Below are 17,169 nucleotides of genomic sequence, written 5' to 3'. Positions count from 1 at the left end.
ATGGCCCCAACAACTCTCACCAACTTCTACAGATGCACCTTAGAGAGCATTTCATTGGGTTGCATCACAGCTTGGTTTAAGAACAGCTATATCCAAGAACGCATGAAACAACGAATTGTGGACGCAGCCCAGACCATCACACAAACTAACCTCCTTTCCATTGACTCCATCCTGGCCACTCCCTCTTCTCTCCTCTCCCATCGGGAAAAGGTATAGAAGTGTGAAAATAGTCACCTCCAGATTCAGGGACTGATTCTTCCCAGCTGTTATCAGGCTCCTGAATTGTTCTTCCACAACTAGAGAGAGTCCTGAACGACTACCTCCCTCATTGGTGACCGTCAGACTATCTTTGATCAGACTTTATTGACTTCATCTTGTACTAAACGTTATTCCCTTATGTACCTGTACACTGTGAATGGCTTGATTGTAATCATGTACTGTCATTTCCCTGAAGGACCTGTCCCACTTGGGCGTCATTTGCGCGTAATTTACGCGACATCATTTATGCGTCACGACGTATGCTTGATGCGCGCATGGTGCGTGATGACGTAGGTAGTGACACGCAGTCATGCGCCGCCCAAGTGGGACAGGCGTTTAACTTCGTCAGCATACACAACAAAAGCTTTTCACTGTACTTCGAAGTACATGTGACAATAAACTAAACTGAACCGAACTTCAGTTGCAAATTTACAATGTCATTTCTCACATCCAGACATAAAATTCATGAAAGGAGATTCATGAAATCCCCAGATGCTACAATTAAAATAATCTTCAAGAAAGGAGAAACATCCAATTACTGTAACTGCTATCTGACATAGGAAAGTTCATAACCAGGGACCTCCTCAGTTATCTCCTAAAAACTGAAGACCTATTCCCCAAATCAGTGCAAAATTTGTCCATCACCAAGTACTTTAGATCTGATCTTCTTTGCTTATTGGAAATGACCTTATTCATACAAGAACTTCAAGCGAAAAGCACCAACAACCACCAAACATTGGCTTTTTATCATCTCACACAGCCTTTGTATTTGTTAATTGATAAGGAGCATCCTTCTAAAACTGAATATCTAGCGATTAGTCTCAATGTCACCTCTACTATTAGATGGCACGCAAACTGCGTGACGTCCACCATACGCTCAAGTGGGCCAGTGTCAACTGTGTCATTGCCTCAACAGCTTTTCTCTGTCCTCTTGTCACTTTCAGTGAAAGTTTCAGACCGACACGCCTGAACCGAACTTCAGTTGCAAATTTACAATGTCATTTCTCACATCCAGACATAAAATTCATGAAAGGAGATTCATGAAATCCCCACAGATGCTACAATTAAAATAATCTTCAAGAAAGAAGAAACATCCAATTACTGTAACTGCTATCTGACATAGGAAAGTTCATAACCAGGGACCTCCTCAGTTATCTCCTAAAAACTGAAGACCTATCCCCCAAATCAGTGCAAAATTTGTCCATCACCAAGTACTTTAGATCTGATCTTCTTTGCTTATTGGAAATGACCTTATTCATACAACAACTTCAAGCGAAAAGCACCAACAACCACCAAACATGGCTTTTTGTCATCTCACACAGCCTTTATATTTGTTAATCGAGAAGGAGCATCCTTCTAAAACTGAATATCTAGCGATTAGTCTCCATGTCACCTCTACTATTAGATGGCATGCAAACAATAGGTCCACCATAAACTCAAATGCCAGTGTCAATGTGTCATTGCCTCAACACTTTTCTCTGTCCTCCTTGTCACTTTCAGTGAAAGTTTCAGACCGACATCGCCTCAAGGACTAAGGTAATTCCAACTTCTATCAAGCCAACAAAGATTGCACGTGCACTCTAATGTTGAAATCAGAATTTTGTTGACTCATTTAATGAAGCACATAAGAGGTTGAGTCATGTATATAGCACACACAATACAAAAGATGAAAATGTAGGTCATTTCTCTTTTCTCCAGATCTCCACTCATGAAGGCTGACATTAATGATGAAATTTACCATCACCTTCAATCACGTCAAGACCTCAAAATCTGCACAAACCTCATGGTCTACTAACCAATGGTGCTTCCTGGCCTCGTGGATTTTTGAATAATGGACACAACTCCACTTAGGTAGCTTATAGCCCAAGTGCATGAACATTGAATTCTACAATTTTAAATTAACCTACGAACACCTTTGTTCACTCCCTCCCACACCAAAAATCCATCCTCTGGCCACATTTTGTGCATCCTCTATCCTTATCTCCTTACCTCACACCTTTTGCTTTTTCATCTCTGACCATTGTCCAACTATCTACCAATCAGAACCTATCCTCGCCTGTAGCCACCCATCAACCAGGCTTTGTTCCCCCCACCCCTTTTACCATCTGTCTGAAGAAGGGTCCTAACCTGAGACTACACAACAAATTTCATTATAAATTTCATCATATAAATAACTAAATTGGTTTTTTTTTACACCCACAATCTGAAGGAATTAGTGCTCATACTTATAACCAGAACTGCTTAAAATTTTGAATTAAATTCACATTTAAAGTATTTAGATCCAAAATAAGTTTAGATCCAACATAATCCTTGAGCTAATCGGGTATGAGCGTGTAATTAAAAGATCTCTCTTTAATGCACAGGAGGAAAAACAGGTCACCTAGCAATTAGTGAGTTATTATTCTATGAACATATTCATATAAAATTCCCTCCAGGTCCAATAGATCTAGCTCCTTTCTCTTAAGTACCATTTACTCATCCTTAATTCCAGAGTGAACAGAGAATTAATAAAAAGTGATTACGTTTCTATCTAACACGAATCTCAATGTGTGCGATGGAGAACATAATTCAAGTGAATTAACAAAACTAAACAACCACACACATTATATTTATACAATGTGCAGTATATGAACTCCATTTGACTCTGTTCCTTTATAGACTTAATTGAGCACTATTTTTCTTTATATGGAAGATTTCCTGAAGAACTGTTCTCAGATGCTTGTCACATTATAATGAGCTGTATAAAGGTTGCAATGTTTCTCAAAAGATGATAAAAAATAACTGCCGTGTATGACAGACCTACTCAACATCTTCAAAGCATCTGACCTGGTAAGATAGGTTCATGCCATGTCATGTAAATTGAAAAAAATCTGCAATAAATATGCAAAATAATTGAAGAAAACAATTGGCGTGAATGGGGGGGGGGGGGGGGAGAAGGATTTGATTAAAAACGTGTACTTCAACACGACAAAATGTAATGAGGAGCGGATACTTAGAAAGAAAAGCGAAATCTCTACCGAAATGGAAAAGATCTCGGAGATTGAGCGTCTGGATTGGGCGTGGCAATGAATCAAAGGAAGAAATGCAGCCGGCAGCCGTACATGCAAATGGATCCATTCCGATTGGACATCTGCGAGCATCGGCCATTCCGATTGGACATCTGCGAGTATCGGGCACGAATCAAAAGGCAGAAAGGGATCCGGACGGCAGCCGGACGGATAGCCCCAGAGTTTTATAGATATACTAGACCAAGTGCAGACCCGTTGGGTCTGTTTCCCCAACAGCGTTTGCGGGGTTGGGGGGGGGGGGTGAGAAGAGGGGAGGGAGGAGGAGGAAACGGGATAGATTTGAGAGGGAAAGGAGAGCGGGGTAGGGGGGGGTGAGAGATGGGGAGAGGGGTGGGGGGGAAAGAGGGGGAGGGGAGAGGGGAGGGGAAGGGGGAGAGAAGGTGGAAGAGTGGGGGAGTGGAGGGGAGGGGAGGAGGAGAGGGGTAGGGCGGGAGTGATGGAAGAGGGACAGAGGGATAGGGGAAGGGGGTGGGGGGAGAGAGGGAAGGGGTGGGGTAGAGAGGGAAGGGGGGGTGGGGGAGAGAGGGATGGGAGAGGGGGAGGAAAGAGTGGGAGATAAGTGAAAGAGTGGGGAGGGAGGGGGGGTAGCGGGAGTGGTAGAAGAGGGACGGGGGAGTGGTGGAAGAGGGACAGAGGGGGTAGGGGGGAAGGGGGGTGGGGAGAGAGGGGAAGGGAGGGGAGGAGAAGAGAGAGGGGAGGGGGTGGGAGAGGAGTGGGGTAAGGGGATAGAAGTGGAAGAGTGGGGAGGAAGGGGTAGGAGGAGGGGTGGAAGAGGGACAGAGGGGTATAGGGCAGGGGGTGGTGGTAGAGAGGGAAGGGGGGTGGGGGAGAGAGAGATGGGTGGGAGAGGGAGAGGGGTGAGGAGAGGGAAACATAGAAACATAGAAATTAAGTGCAGGAGTAGGCCATTCGGCCCTTCGAGCCTGCACCGCCATTCAATATGATCATGGCTGATCATCCAACTCAGTATCCCGTACCTGCCTTCTCCCCATACCCCCTGATCCCTTTAGCCACAAGGGCCACATTTAACTCCCTCTGAAAAATATAGCCAATGAACTGGCCTCAACCACCTTCTGTGGCAGAGAGTTCCAGAGGCTCACCACTATCTGTGTGAAAAATGTTTTCCACATCTAAGTACTAAAGGATTTCCCCTTTATCCTTAAACTGCGTCCCGCTTGTCCTGGACTTCCCCAACATCGGGAACAATCTTCCTGCATCAGACAAATGCAATTCAGGACTTTTCTCTTCACAAGCAAAGTCAGAATGATGGTTAGTGAAGAATTTGAATAATCGCTGAGTGTTCAGATGCTGTGCGCGCCTCCTGCACCAAAGGGGGGGGGGAGCGTATGTCGTCACACACAAAGATCTTGTAGCGGAGAGCTCCGCTATAAGATATTTGGTCACATACTAAGCAAAGATCCTATAGCAGAGCGCTCTGCTATAGGATCTTTGATACTAAGCACGCGCCTCCACAAACAGATGAGCGTCTTCTTGAATGGAGAGCGCGTGGCCGCCTCCACAAACAGTCACACACACTGTGGACTCGCCCCCACAAAAAATATTGTGTGAGGAAGGGGAGGACGAGGGTGGACAGGGGGAGGGGGAGGGGGGGGGGGGGGGGGGGGGGGAGAAGAGGGGGAAGGAGAGGATGGGGGTGAGAGGTGAAGGGGGGGTGGGGAGGGGTTGGAGCGGGGGTGCATGAGTCGAGAGAAGATAGAAGGGCAGAGAGAGAGGCTGGTACAACAACAAAAAAGCTGGATAAACTCAGCGGGTGCAGCAGCATCTATGGACCGAAGGAAAAGGGCAACGTTTTTGGCCGAAACCCTTCTTCCGGGTTTTCGGCCAAAAACGTTGACCATTCAATTCGCTCCATAGATGCTGCCGCACCCGCTGAGTTTATCCAGCTTTTTTTATGTCTACCTTCGATTTTCCAGCATCTGTAGTTCCTTCTTAAAGACAGAGACTGTGCACGGTAAGGGAAGGAGGAGGGAGAGGGGGAAGAGTGTGGTGGAGGGAGGGGGGAGAGTGGGATGGGAGGCGGAGAGGGGTGGGGGGGAGAGAGGGGAAAGAGTGGGGGGGGGGGGGGGGGGGAGAGAAGTGGAAGAGTGGGGAGGGGGGGGGAGGGATGGGGGAGTGGGGGTAGCAGGAGTGGTGAAAGAGGGACAGAGTGGGGGGGTAGAGGGACAGAGGGGTAGGGGAAGGGGTGGGGGAGAGAGGGGGAGGGAGGGGGAGACAGGGGTGGAGGAGGGAGAGGGGTGGGGTAAGGGGAGAGAAGTGGAAGAGGGAGGGGTAGGGGGAGTGTCGGAAGAGGGACAGAGGGGGCGGAGGGGGGGGGGGGGGGAGAGAGGGAGGGGGGCAGAGAGGGGGGGAAAAGAGAGAGGTGGAGAGAGTGAGAGAGGGGGAGAGAGTGAGAGAGGGAGAGGGGTGAGGAGAGGGAAACATAGAAACATAGAAATTAAGTGCAGGAGTAGGCCATTCGGCCCTTCTAGCCTGCACCACCATTCAATATGATCATGGCTGATCATCCAACTCAGTATCCCGTACCTGCCTTCTCTCCATACCCCCTGATCCCTTTAGCCACAAGGGCCACATCTAACTCCCTCATAAATATAGCCAATGAACTGACCTCAACTACCTGGGGTAGAGAGGGAAGGGGGGGGGGGGGGAAGGGGGGTGGGGGGGTGGGGGAGAGGGAGGGGGAGAGAGAGGGAGGCGGGGGGGGGGAGAGGGAGGGAGGGAGGGGGCGAGGGAGGGGGGGGGAGAGAGGGAGGGAGAGGGGTGAGGAGAGGGAAACATATAAATTAAGTGCAGGAGTAGGCCATTCGGCCCTTCTAGCCTGCACCACCATTCAATATGATCATGGCTGATCATCCAACTCAGTATCCTGTACCTGCCTTCTCTCCATACCCCCTGATCCCTTTAGCCACAAGGGCCACATCTAACTCCCTCTTAAATATAGCCAATGAACTGACCTCAACTACCTTCTGTGGCAGAGAATTCCAGAGATTCACCACTCTCTGTGTGAAAAATGTTTTTCTCATCTCTGTCCTAAAGGATTTCCCCCTTATCCTTAAACTGTGACCCCTTGGTCTGGTCTTCCCCAACATCCGGAACAATCTTCCTGCATCTAGCCTGTCCAACCCCTTAAGAATTTTATACGTTTCTATAAGATACCTCCTCAATCTTCTAAAATCTAGCGAGTACAAGGCGAGTCTATCCAGTCTTTCTTCATTTGAAAGTCCTGACATTCCAGGAATCAGTCTGGTGAACCTTCTCTGTACTCCCTCTATGGCAACAATGTATTTGAGCATTGGGCATTGTGACATCACACGATGGAATGTTCACCAGGGGCTGGGGCTCCTGCAAAGGCATATGTAAATGATTCCATTCCGATTGGACATCTGTGAGCATTGGGCATTGTGACATCACACAATGGAACGTTCACCAGGGGCTGGGGCTGGGGCTGCTTCTATGGGCGAGAAGCCAGTTTATTTTTGAAATATTTTGGTGGGGGGGGGGGGGGGGGTGAAGGATTTGATTAAAAACGTGTACTTAAACACGACAAAATGTAATGAGGAGCGGATACTTTGAAAGAAAAGTGAAATCTCTACCGAAATGGAAAAGATGTCGGCGATTCTGCGTCTGGTTTCGGAGTTGCAGGGAATCAAAGGAAGAAACGCGGCCGGAAGCCGTACATGCAAATGGATCCATTCCGATTGGACGTCTGCGAGCGTCGGGCATCGCGATTGGACGTCTGCGAGCATCGGGCATTGTGACATCGCACGGCGGGAACGAATCGAAAGGCAGGAAGGGCGCCGGACGGCAGGCGGTCGGACGGGACGAAAGTTTTATATAGATAGATAGATAGATAGAAGATATAGATAGAAGATAGATAGATAGATATATAATAAGAATGGGAAAGAGAGGAAAATCAGCATACTTGGCATATGGACTCTTTCATCACCATTCAACATATTGTTGGAAAATCGATGTTAAAATATTCACTAAATCAACTCAACATTAATGACCTGCTCATTTGCCAAATACATTATTTATTCAGGAATTATTAATTCTTGCAAAATGTTGCCTCAACCAATTGCAAATCACACAGCACTTACAAAAATATTCATCAATCGTCGAATTTCCATAAATTTCTCAGCAAAATGCACCCACTTACTTGTAAGGTTTTTGTGGAAGGATGCTGATTCGTGTCTTGTCCAGAATTTTCTTCAGTTTGTTCCGTCCTGCCACTGTATTTCCCTTGGATTTCTTGTTTGCTTTATCTAATCCAATCACCTGTTCAACATCGACAGCTAGGTCTGGGATGGAATAGCGGCTGCCTTTTTTGTCACCTATTTTTGGTAAGTGTGGAGCACCATTTCTCTTTTCTTCTGCAAGTCTGGATAGAAGTTCTTTAAATACTGTGCAAGAAGCATAAACATAAATCAGTCAAAGGACTCTGAAAAATGATTACTGAACATTTTTTTGATTTTGGAACAAAAGTGGCTTTGACCAAAATATAAACTTAATGGGAAGTTCCATACAATTACCTAATTTAAGACACAATGTGACCGTCTATATAAACTATACAGACAACTATGCACATATCATGTACACCTCTGCACGAAGAAATATAGAAAATAGGTGCAGGAGTAGGCCATTCGGCCCCTCAAGCCAACACCATCATTCAATATGATCATGGCTGATCATCCAAAATCAGTGTTTTCTCCCCATATCTCTTGATTCCATTAGCCCTAAGAGCTATATCTAACTCTCTTAAAGTTCAATTTATCTGGCTTGATACACTTAATATGAATGGCCTACCTTACCGTATTTAATAACATCATATGAATCAAAGGTATTTTATTGGTCACATTCACATACAACTAGTTGTAGTGAAGTGAAATGCTTCTTGCCATTTTGCAGCACATAAAGAAGGAATACAGACATAACATTAATAAGAGTTTTAAACATAAAGAACATTCCCCCACAGTGGTTCCCATTATGAGGGCAGGCACAAAGTCCATTCCCCAACCCCAGTTCACCCATAGTCGGGCCTATTGAGGCCTCCACAGTTGCCTCTACGGAGGCCCGATGTTCCAGGCCGTTCTCGCCGGGTGATGTTGCTCCGGCGTCGGGAGAGTCCTCTCAGCGGCTTGGGAACCCTGGAATGGCCGCTTCCGTACTGGAGGCCGCGGCTTCCGAAGCCAACAAGGCCGCGCCGGTTGGAGCTCCACAACTGGCGATCTCATCTAGAGATCCCAGGCTCCCGGTGTAAAGTCAGCGCCGCCGCCCGCAGCTGGTCGCTCCACAGTCCCGCAGCTCCGCGATGTTTTCCTCAGCGATCTTCAGCTCACCGGAGCTCCAGCGCGGCGACCCGGGCAAGGCATCGCCCGCTCCGCGATAGCGCTCCAGCGCTGTGCCGCCGCCGAAGCCAAGGTTCTGGGCGGTCCCCGACAGGAAACGCCGCTCCAGGCCCGCTGGTAGGCCGCGAGGACGGGTCAAAGCTGCAGCCCGGAGAAAAGCTGCCTCTCCGACCAGGTAGGGACCCTGAAAGGTAGTTTCCCCCTCCCCCCATAGTATGCATTATCTTTCTACAATGACGAAAATTCCTCAGTTAACAAAGGTGTCCATGGCTGGGCCATCCATACAGCAACACAAGGACAACAACCAAGCTCAAGCTGTTGAATAGCAAGGGATAATTATGCCACCCAACTAACAAGCATCAAAAGATACCCAACCCACCACCTCATAACATTCAATGTCATACCCACTATTGGATTCCATATCGTCAATATCATGGGGTCAACACAGACCCAAACGTTAACTACACACATCTCTGGCTATGAAAGCAAATCTAAGACCTCCTATCCTCAGATGAATGACTCCACTTCTCACTCACCAAACTCCTTCAACCAGCAGCAGGCAAAGAATCTGGAGGGCCATAGAATATCCTCCATTTACCTGGCCAAGTGCAGATTCAAGAAGTCTAAAGAAACATGGCTCCCTTTGGGACAAAGTTGTCTGTCACCCTGTATTCATCACACACTCCCTCCACCACTGCCCCATTGTAGCTGCCATGTCCACCGTCTACAACATACATGGCAGCAACTTGCCTCCAACTTACTTTCGGGCACATACAAAAAATGGATACCTGGAAGTCTTCCTATGAAGCATACACTTTCATTCTGTGAATATTTTGCCATTTCTTCATTGTTTCAGGCTCTAAGATTTATACAGTATGGGAACAGGCCCTTCAGCCCACCTTATTCACTTCGACCAAGATGGCTAATTGGGCCAGTCCCATTTGCCTGCATTTACCCACATCCCAATAAAGCTTTCCTATCCATATGGCTGTCAAAATGTCTTTTAATTGTATACAATACTATAACTTCCTTCAGCAGGTTATTCCAGGGACAAACCACCATCAGAATGAAAATGTTGCCTCTGACGCCCCTCTTAAATCTCTCCGCTCTCACGATGCCCACTTGCTCTAACCCGGGAAATGGACTGTGAACATTCACTTTATCTGTGCCCTTCATGATCTTGTACATCTCTACAAGATCACCCCTCAGCCCCCCCCCCCCCCCCCCCCCCCCCCCCCCATGCTCCAAAGATAAAGTCCCAGCCTACATAACCTTCCCCACTGTGCACAACACCACCTATTTTGGTGTCAACTCCATATTGACACACAATGTTAAGATTCAATATTCAAGAGAGTTTATTGTCATGTGTCCCTGATAGGACAATGAAATTCTTGCTTTGCTTTAGCACACCAGAACATAGTAGGCATGACTACAGAACAGATCATTATATTGCCGAATTATCGTTATATCATCATCATCGATAGTTATCATCGGATAACTATATTGGCATCCAAATAGTTAATATATAACAAACAGCAGCAAATCAAGCTCTGATCCGTGGCACTCTACTAGTCACTGGCCTCCAATCAGAAAAAAACAGCCCTCCATAACAACCCTTTGACTTCTTTCTCCAAGACAAGTTTGAATTCATTTGGCTTGATCACCTTGGACTCCATACAATATAGCTCAAGTTCAAGTTCACATTTATTGTCACATGTACCAATTAAGGTACAATGCAGACTAGCCTACAATTCAGGACCTTGTCAAAAGCCTCGAAGTCCATCTGCCAATCCTTTGCCCATTGGTCCAGTTGATCAAGATCCCTTTGTAATCTTAGTTAAACATCTTTACTGTTCACTATTCGACTAATTGTAGTATAATCTGCAAATTTACAAACCTTGTTACCTAGATTGGCATGCAAATTGTTAATGTAACTAACGAGTGGACCCAGCACCAATGTCACTGCCGCTCACCACTTGTTGCAGACCTCCAGTCTTAAAAACATCCTCTGTCCCCAATATTCAAGCCAATTTTGTATCCATTTGGCAAGCTTGCCCTGGATTCCATGTGATCTAACCTTCAGATCAGCTGACCAGGTGGTACCTTGTCAAAGGCCTTGCTTAGTCCATGTAAGGCAATGTCCACCACACTGCCCTCATTAATTTTCTTGATCATCTCTTCAAAAAGCTTTCCAATCTAATGGTGTCTTCCCAGAATCTGAGGGACTTTAAAAGGTTATGGTGAATGTGTCAACCATTTCACCAGCCACCTCTTTTACAACAATAGGATGAAGCCCATCGCGACACAAAGCCATAACATATTTTTTAAGCTTAATTAATTCAATTATTCCTTTATCTTTCATGGCCTTTAAAAAAGACAATAAAATAGACACCACAAATTATATGTATGGGATTTCAGCTGTATTAAAAAAAAACCTACCAAACAAGTTTGTTTTCACAGTGATAGACAAATGAGTGTTGTTCCTAAGAATTTCCAAGGCTTTAGGTAGCTGAATATTCTCAAAGTTTTGTCCATTAACTTCCATTACCTGAAAAACAAAATGCAACTTCCATTTAAATTTTCTTCAATCTCAAAAAAGCATCACACAAGTTAATGTGTAGGAAAGAACTGCAGATGCTGCTTTAAACCGAAGATAGACACAAAATGCTAGAGTAACTCAGCGGGACAGGCAGCATCTCTGGTGAGAAGCAACGGGGGATGTTTCAGGTCGAGAAGAAGGGCCTCGACCCGAATCGCCACACATTCCTTCTCTCCAGAGATGCTGCCTGCCCCACTGAGTTACTCCATCATTTTGTGCCTATCTTCGGTTTAAAGCAGCATCTGTTGTTCCTTCCTATCATACAAGTTAACATTGGAGTTACAACCTTTAATGATTTTGAGACTGTAACTGTAAAAAGATCAGCTTTCAAATTGGTTAAAACAGCTGAATCCAACTAGAATTTTATCATAGACAAGTCATTTTGCAAGCTAATTATGCAATGTAATGAACAGCTTCACAGATGCAGCTTATTGTAACTGTTACAGCAAGGGAACTAAAACAGCTGATTATTGAAAATGTTAGTAAAAGGTGATAAGTATACCAGATGGTAGCTCAGTGGCATACTTTCTTCATAATACTTCAATTGTTTCTGAAAACATGATGCTTAAATTACTTGCAGTGCTTTTCGGTTTTATTGCTGCTTATCACACAAAATATATTGAGCTTGTGAGATCACTTCATGATTGCAACGGTTCCATTTGCAAGTTTCTTTTAAAACATATGCACTGTCACAAACAGTACATAAAACCACCACAAAATGTTCAGTTTCTATTCCAAGTGCAGTGGAAGAAACAAGGACTAATTATTTAAGAATTTGTATTAATTCTGCCAGTTCTGAGATTAGAGATTAAAAAATCTCAAGTTTGTGAACAATTTTAATTAAAAATTCGGGAAATAATTATTCAAAATTTCAGATGAGGCGATGTTCGAGATCATGAGGTAAATCTCTATCGGAATATGTTAAAATGTCACCGTTAGTGCGTCCTGTTTTCGAGGAGATGTGAATCACAGAAAAACACACAAATACACATACACACACAAATACACAAATGCATCCACATCCAAGATCAGAGTTTTATACGTATATTGATAAAATTATAATTATTATTTATATTCCATACATTTATATCTATTTATATTAAAAGCAAGACGGATGGAGAATGGCCCACTTTGGACCAAATGGGCAATGTGTGTGTGAAACCACAGGATGTAGGTGAGTTCTTAAATGTGGTAGACATTGTAGTTGAATTCTGGAAGGAAGACAGTGAAATTCTATGACAAGCTAAAACCATAAAAAGATACATAAGATTCCTCAGCGAGTATAACGGTGGATGAATCCCCAGGATCTCAAGCAATGTATTTCATTTTGTATGGTAGGCAAAAGGAAGAGATTCCTCAGACTATGATGCGATGTTTAGATCTTTGCTAGTCACAAGCAAGGTGCAGATAGCTGGAGGACAGCAAACACGTGGTACTTTTATTCAAGAAGGCCAGCCAGGAGATCAGTCTAACTTTAGATATAGACGAGATACCGCAAAAAAATAATAATCTGAGGGGCATGGTTAATCTACATTTGGAAAAGCAGGGTTTAATCACAGATGAGCAGCGGGAAAACCTGCATGATCAAACTGACGGAATTTGTATTGATGAGGACAAATGTGGTTGATGCAATTTACACAGACTTCAGTAAAATATGGGTGATTAGTCCAAAAAGGGTTGAGTACATGGAAGCCGGGGTAAGTTGGTAAATTGAATAAAAAATTTAAAAACACAAAGTGCTGGAGTAACTCAGTCGGTAAGGCAGCATCTCTGGTGTACATGGATGAGTGACGTTTTGGGTTGGGACCCTTCTTTAGACAGGCTGAGTGACTCCAGACCTTTTTTTTGGTAAACCGGTATCTGCAGTTCCTTGTTTCACTGAATCCAAAATGACCTCAGTAATGGGAAGCAGACGATCATGGTCAACTTTGGATGTATTATTTTTTGTCATTGAAACAGGATTAGTGATGTCACAGCAACTGGAGTTGGGATTCCTACTGTTTGTTTAAACATTAACAATTTGGATGTGATGCAGTAGATTTGATTTGTAAGTTTGCAGATGACAAGAACATTGGTGGTGGCGTTATGGAAAAGAAGAACAATGGTAGCTGCAGGATATTGGCAAGTTGGTAAAATGGGTAGAGGAATAGTGCATGGAATTAAAACCCGATAAGTGAGAGGATATGCATTTTGGGAATCCCGGGCTGTGGACGCCGCGCCAGCTGGAGCTAGTAGCTTTCCAGCGAAAAAGATGCAATGTATGCTGAGTCCCGGGCGCGTCTCCGGGAAAATGTTGGGAATTGTGACCTGGAAAAACATGGAGGAGGCAGAGGGATCTTCCCCCCATAGAAGCCCAAGGATACCTAAACGATGCAACACAGGTAAGGTGGTTAAGAAGGCACAGAAAAATATTTGCTTTCATCAGCCAGGGCACAGAATATAAACGCATTAAATTTAGTTGATACAATTTAATAAGACAGAGTTGACGTGGATACGTTTTTTCTATTGAGGGTAGGGAAGATTCAAACAAGAGGACATGATTTGAGAATTAAGGGACAAAAGTTTAGGGGTAACAGGAGGGGGAACTTCTTTACTCAGAGAGTGGTAGCTGTGTGGAATGAGCTTTCAGTGGAAGTGGTGGAGGCAGGTTCGATTTTATCATTTAAAAATAAATTGGATAGGTATATGGACGGGAAAGGAATGGAGGGTTATGGTCTGAGTGCAGGTAGATGGGACTAGGTGAGAGTAAGTGTTTGGCACGGACTAGAAGGGCCGAGACGGCCTGTTTCCGTGCTGTCATTATTATATGGTTACAGTAAGATATTGTCACTATCTCATGAGCTGATCAGTTTACCACACCATCACCTTGTTTTCAATTTAGTACACATTGGAAAAACATTATTAAACAGTACGATCAATTGTAACTTGAGAAAAGGATGAAAAATTATGACATTTTTCAAATCTCTTCTTTGCAGTTATCAAAATACTGAAGGCCTCAAAATTATGCCTGGATAAAACTATAAAAATCAGGCAGTCAAAAATGTATTTTAATCCAATGATGCATATTCCAGCAAAGGTGGTTCATTAACGGAATATATAATTGCGATTTTCAAAGAGCGCTAGCTCATAAAATTTGAGAAACTGTTGAATGGGCAAAATTAAACTGTGAAGTTCTGCTGCGGACGTGATACAAACGCGTAAATATATTTAATACTTAAGTAGACATATGTTTTTTTCAATGAATAAATTGTTAAAATAAAAAGCATACCTGATCACCACGTTTCAATCCAGCCTCAGTAGCTTTGCTTCCAGGTTCTACACTATCAATGAAGATCCCAAAACCTTTCTCAGTGCCTCCCAACAGGATAAATGGCAAGGGGGATTCACGTGATGACTTCATTAAAGTTACGAGTCGGCGCTTAGCCTTAGCTGCACAAGCAATGTTCAAAAGCCTGAGGTGACCGCCCATTTTCTGCACAGCACAAAAATATATTGTTAACAACATAAATTTTAACTTTTGCTGAGATGAACACAAGACAAGAGAGGTTGCAGACCATATAAATCTCTCAAGTTTGCCTCAGCATTCAATATTCTGGCTGGTCCAGTAGTTCAAGACCACTTTATTCCCTAATCCTTAAATCTATTTATTCAATATATATATACATATACATATATACATATATACATATAATATATATATATATATACATATATATATATACACACAACAGCTGAACATGCACAATATTATAGGGTAAAAAAAGTTGTAGGAAAGATACATCTCCTGATTTGAGTCTTATTTGAGATTTTCACAATAAAAATGAAAATTAAGAAGAAAACAATTAAAAAAAACGTAACCCAAAGAAAACAAGCTCTCAACATTTGCTCTGTCAATCCTTCTCAGATGCTTATATTCTATTATAAGATGACTGCCCCTTCTTTCAAATTCTAGTTATTGACAATGTTTTGTATTGATTGGTACTGGCTTACTATCTTCACATACACCAAGATATAATGAAAACCTCAAAGTGGAATAACTCACCTCCCGTTCCAAATTGTTTTCAAATTCCTCAAGAAATGTGGTCATTGCAGAATTTCCTTCAAAATCATTGAAGTGATTGTTTACCCACAATAATACTACCCGTGTAACCTAGAAAGTATTCAGAAAAGTTTAATTTGCATTATTAAAGATTTAACGTGCACAACACATGCTGATAATTCCCGTTTAGAAATTTAAAAACTTACATGAGGATTCATTGCCTCAATTTAGTTGTTTACTCAAATCTTTTATTTTACATTTTAGATGAAAGCTGCAATTTAATGTATATCAGCAGATGGTTGGCAGAATAAACAGTCATTTATGCAGTATAATGATTGTTGTGTTAACTTTAAATTACAAGAAGTACAACTACTGGGGATCATGAACATTCAAGTTCAAGTTCACATTTATTGTCACATGCACCAATTACGGTGCAGTGATATTTGAGTTACCATGCAGCCATACAATTAAAAGCCCACCATACATGATAGAACTTAACATAAACATCCACCACAGTGATCACAGTGAAGGCAACAAAGTTCAGTCAGTCTTTCTCCCTTTGTTCACCCGTGTTTGGGGCCTTGACCCTCAGTAGACGCTGCTACGGACGGCCTGATGTACAGGCCCTATCGTCAGGACGGAAGCTCCGACCTCGGGACGGATGGAACACACTCGACGGTTGGAGTGCCCGAATCGGCCACTTTCTTAACGGAGACTGCGGCTATTCGATGTTCTAGGTCACAGGCAGGCCAGCGGTCGGAGCTCTTCTCTGGTGATCCCGGCAAGGGATCCTTGGCTCCGGGATGGTAAGTTCATGCCACGCCCGCGGCTAGAAACTCCGCAGTCCGCTGCTTCACAATCTTAAAGTCAGCAGGCCAGCGGTCGGAGCCTTTCTTCTGGCTCTGCGATGGAAGTCCGCACCGCGCCTGCTGCTGAAGCTCTGGGCCAGACTCCGGGAAAGGCCGCACCAATCTAAATTATTAGGCCTCGAGGGAGGCGAAAATGCGACTAGGAGAAAAGTCGCATCTCCGTCGAGGTAAGTGACTGGAAACGGTTTTGCCTTATTCCCCCCCACCAACCCCCACATAAAAACATACCGAGAAACATTAACACATACATTTAGACATACTAAAAATACAAAAAGACAAAATGACTGACAACTCTGCTGGCGAGGCTGCCACTTGCGGCACCACCCGATCGATCACCCCACTTCAGATTCGTACCCCACTTCATATTATTTGTGAAATATGTTTAAATATCCTTTTTTTTGGTTAAACAATTTTCATGATAACAATGGAAAGATTTGTAGTATAATAGCAGATGAAATAAACCGATAATAATAGCACTACAATATTTACAGTAGTGTAAGAAACATATTAGCTGCTTAGAATAGATTTGTGTAGATCCTGAAAATGAGTGCCACGTTAATGGTAACTAACTTAAAAAAGCCAATAGTGCCCAGGATGAGACTAATCTAAACATATAGAGGGGAAAAGTTGCAATGAAATAAATATAAGAACTAATAAGAAATTGTGCGGCACTGTGGTGGAGCTAGTAGAGCTACTGCCTCCCAGCACTGGAGACCTAGGTCAGATCCTGACTTTGTTGTTGTCTGTATAGGGTTTACACTTTCTCCCTGTGACCACATAGGTTTCTTCCACGTTCTCCAGTTTCTTTCCACATCCCAAAAAGACGTGCAGGATGGTAAGTTAACTGCCCTTTGTAAATTGCCCCTAGTGCGGGAGGATAAGATAGAACTAGTGGGAACAGTGATCAATAGTCGGTGTGGACCCAGTGGGCCGGACGTCATTTTCCATTAATCACTCATTCCAATCATTT

At 43.8% G+C, this 17,169-nt stretch overlaps 1 protein-coding gene across 6 annotated transcripts in view; it reads right to left on the bottom strand.

Annotated features, from left to right (window-relative positions):
• The window catches only part of rapgef2b (Rap guanine nucleotide exchange factor 2b), a 301,306-nt gene that overhangs the window by 55,494 nt on the left and 228,643 nt on the right, over positions 1–17,169 (bottom strand). For all 6 annotated transcript variants that reach the window (XM_055645980.1, XM_055645960.1, XM_055645969.1 and 3 more), the window contains 4 exons: positions 15,334–15,441; positions 14,560–14,763; positions 11,132–11,240; positions 7,504–7,747 (listed from right to left, as the gene is read on the bottom strand). In XM_055645980.1, coding sequence (XP_055501955.1) covers positions 7,504–7,747; positions 11,132–11,240; positions 14,560–14,763; positions 15,334–15,441 — 665 coding nt within the window. The remainder of the gene's footprint in view (positions 1–7,503; positions 7,748–11,131; positions 11,241–14,559; positions 14,764–15,333; positions 15,442–17,169) is intronic.

The sequence above is a fragment of the Leucoraja erinacea genome, chromosome 1 (genome assembly GCF_028641065.1).
Source record: "Leucoraja erinacea ecotype New England chromosome 1, Leri_hhj_1, whole genome shotgun sequence".
Classification (NCBI taxonomy): domain Eukaryota; kingdom Metazoa; phylum Chordata; class Chondrichthyes; order Rajiformes; family Rajidae; genus Leucoraja; species Leucoraja erinaceus.
Note: the sequence above shows the minus strand (reverse complement) of the source record. Positions and strands in the feature narration are given on the sequence as shown.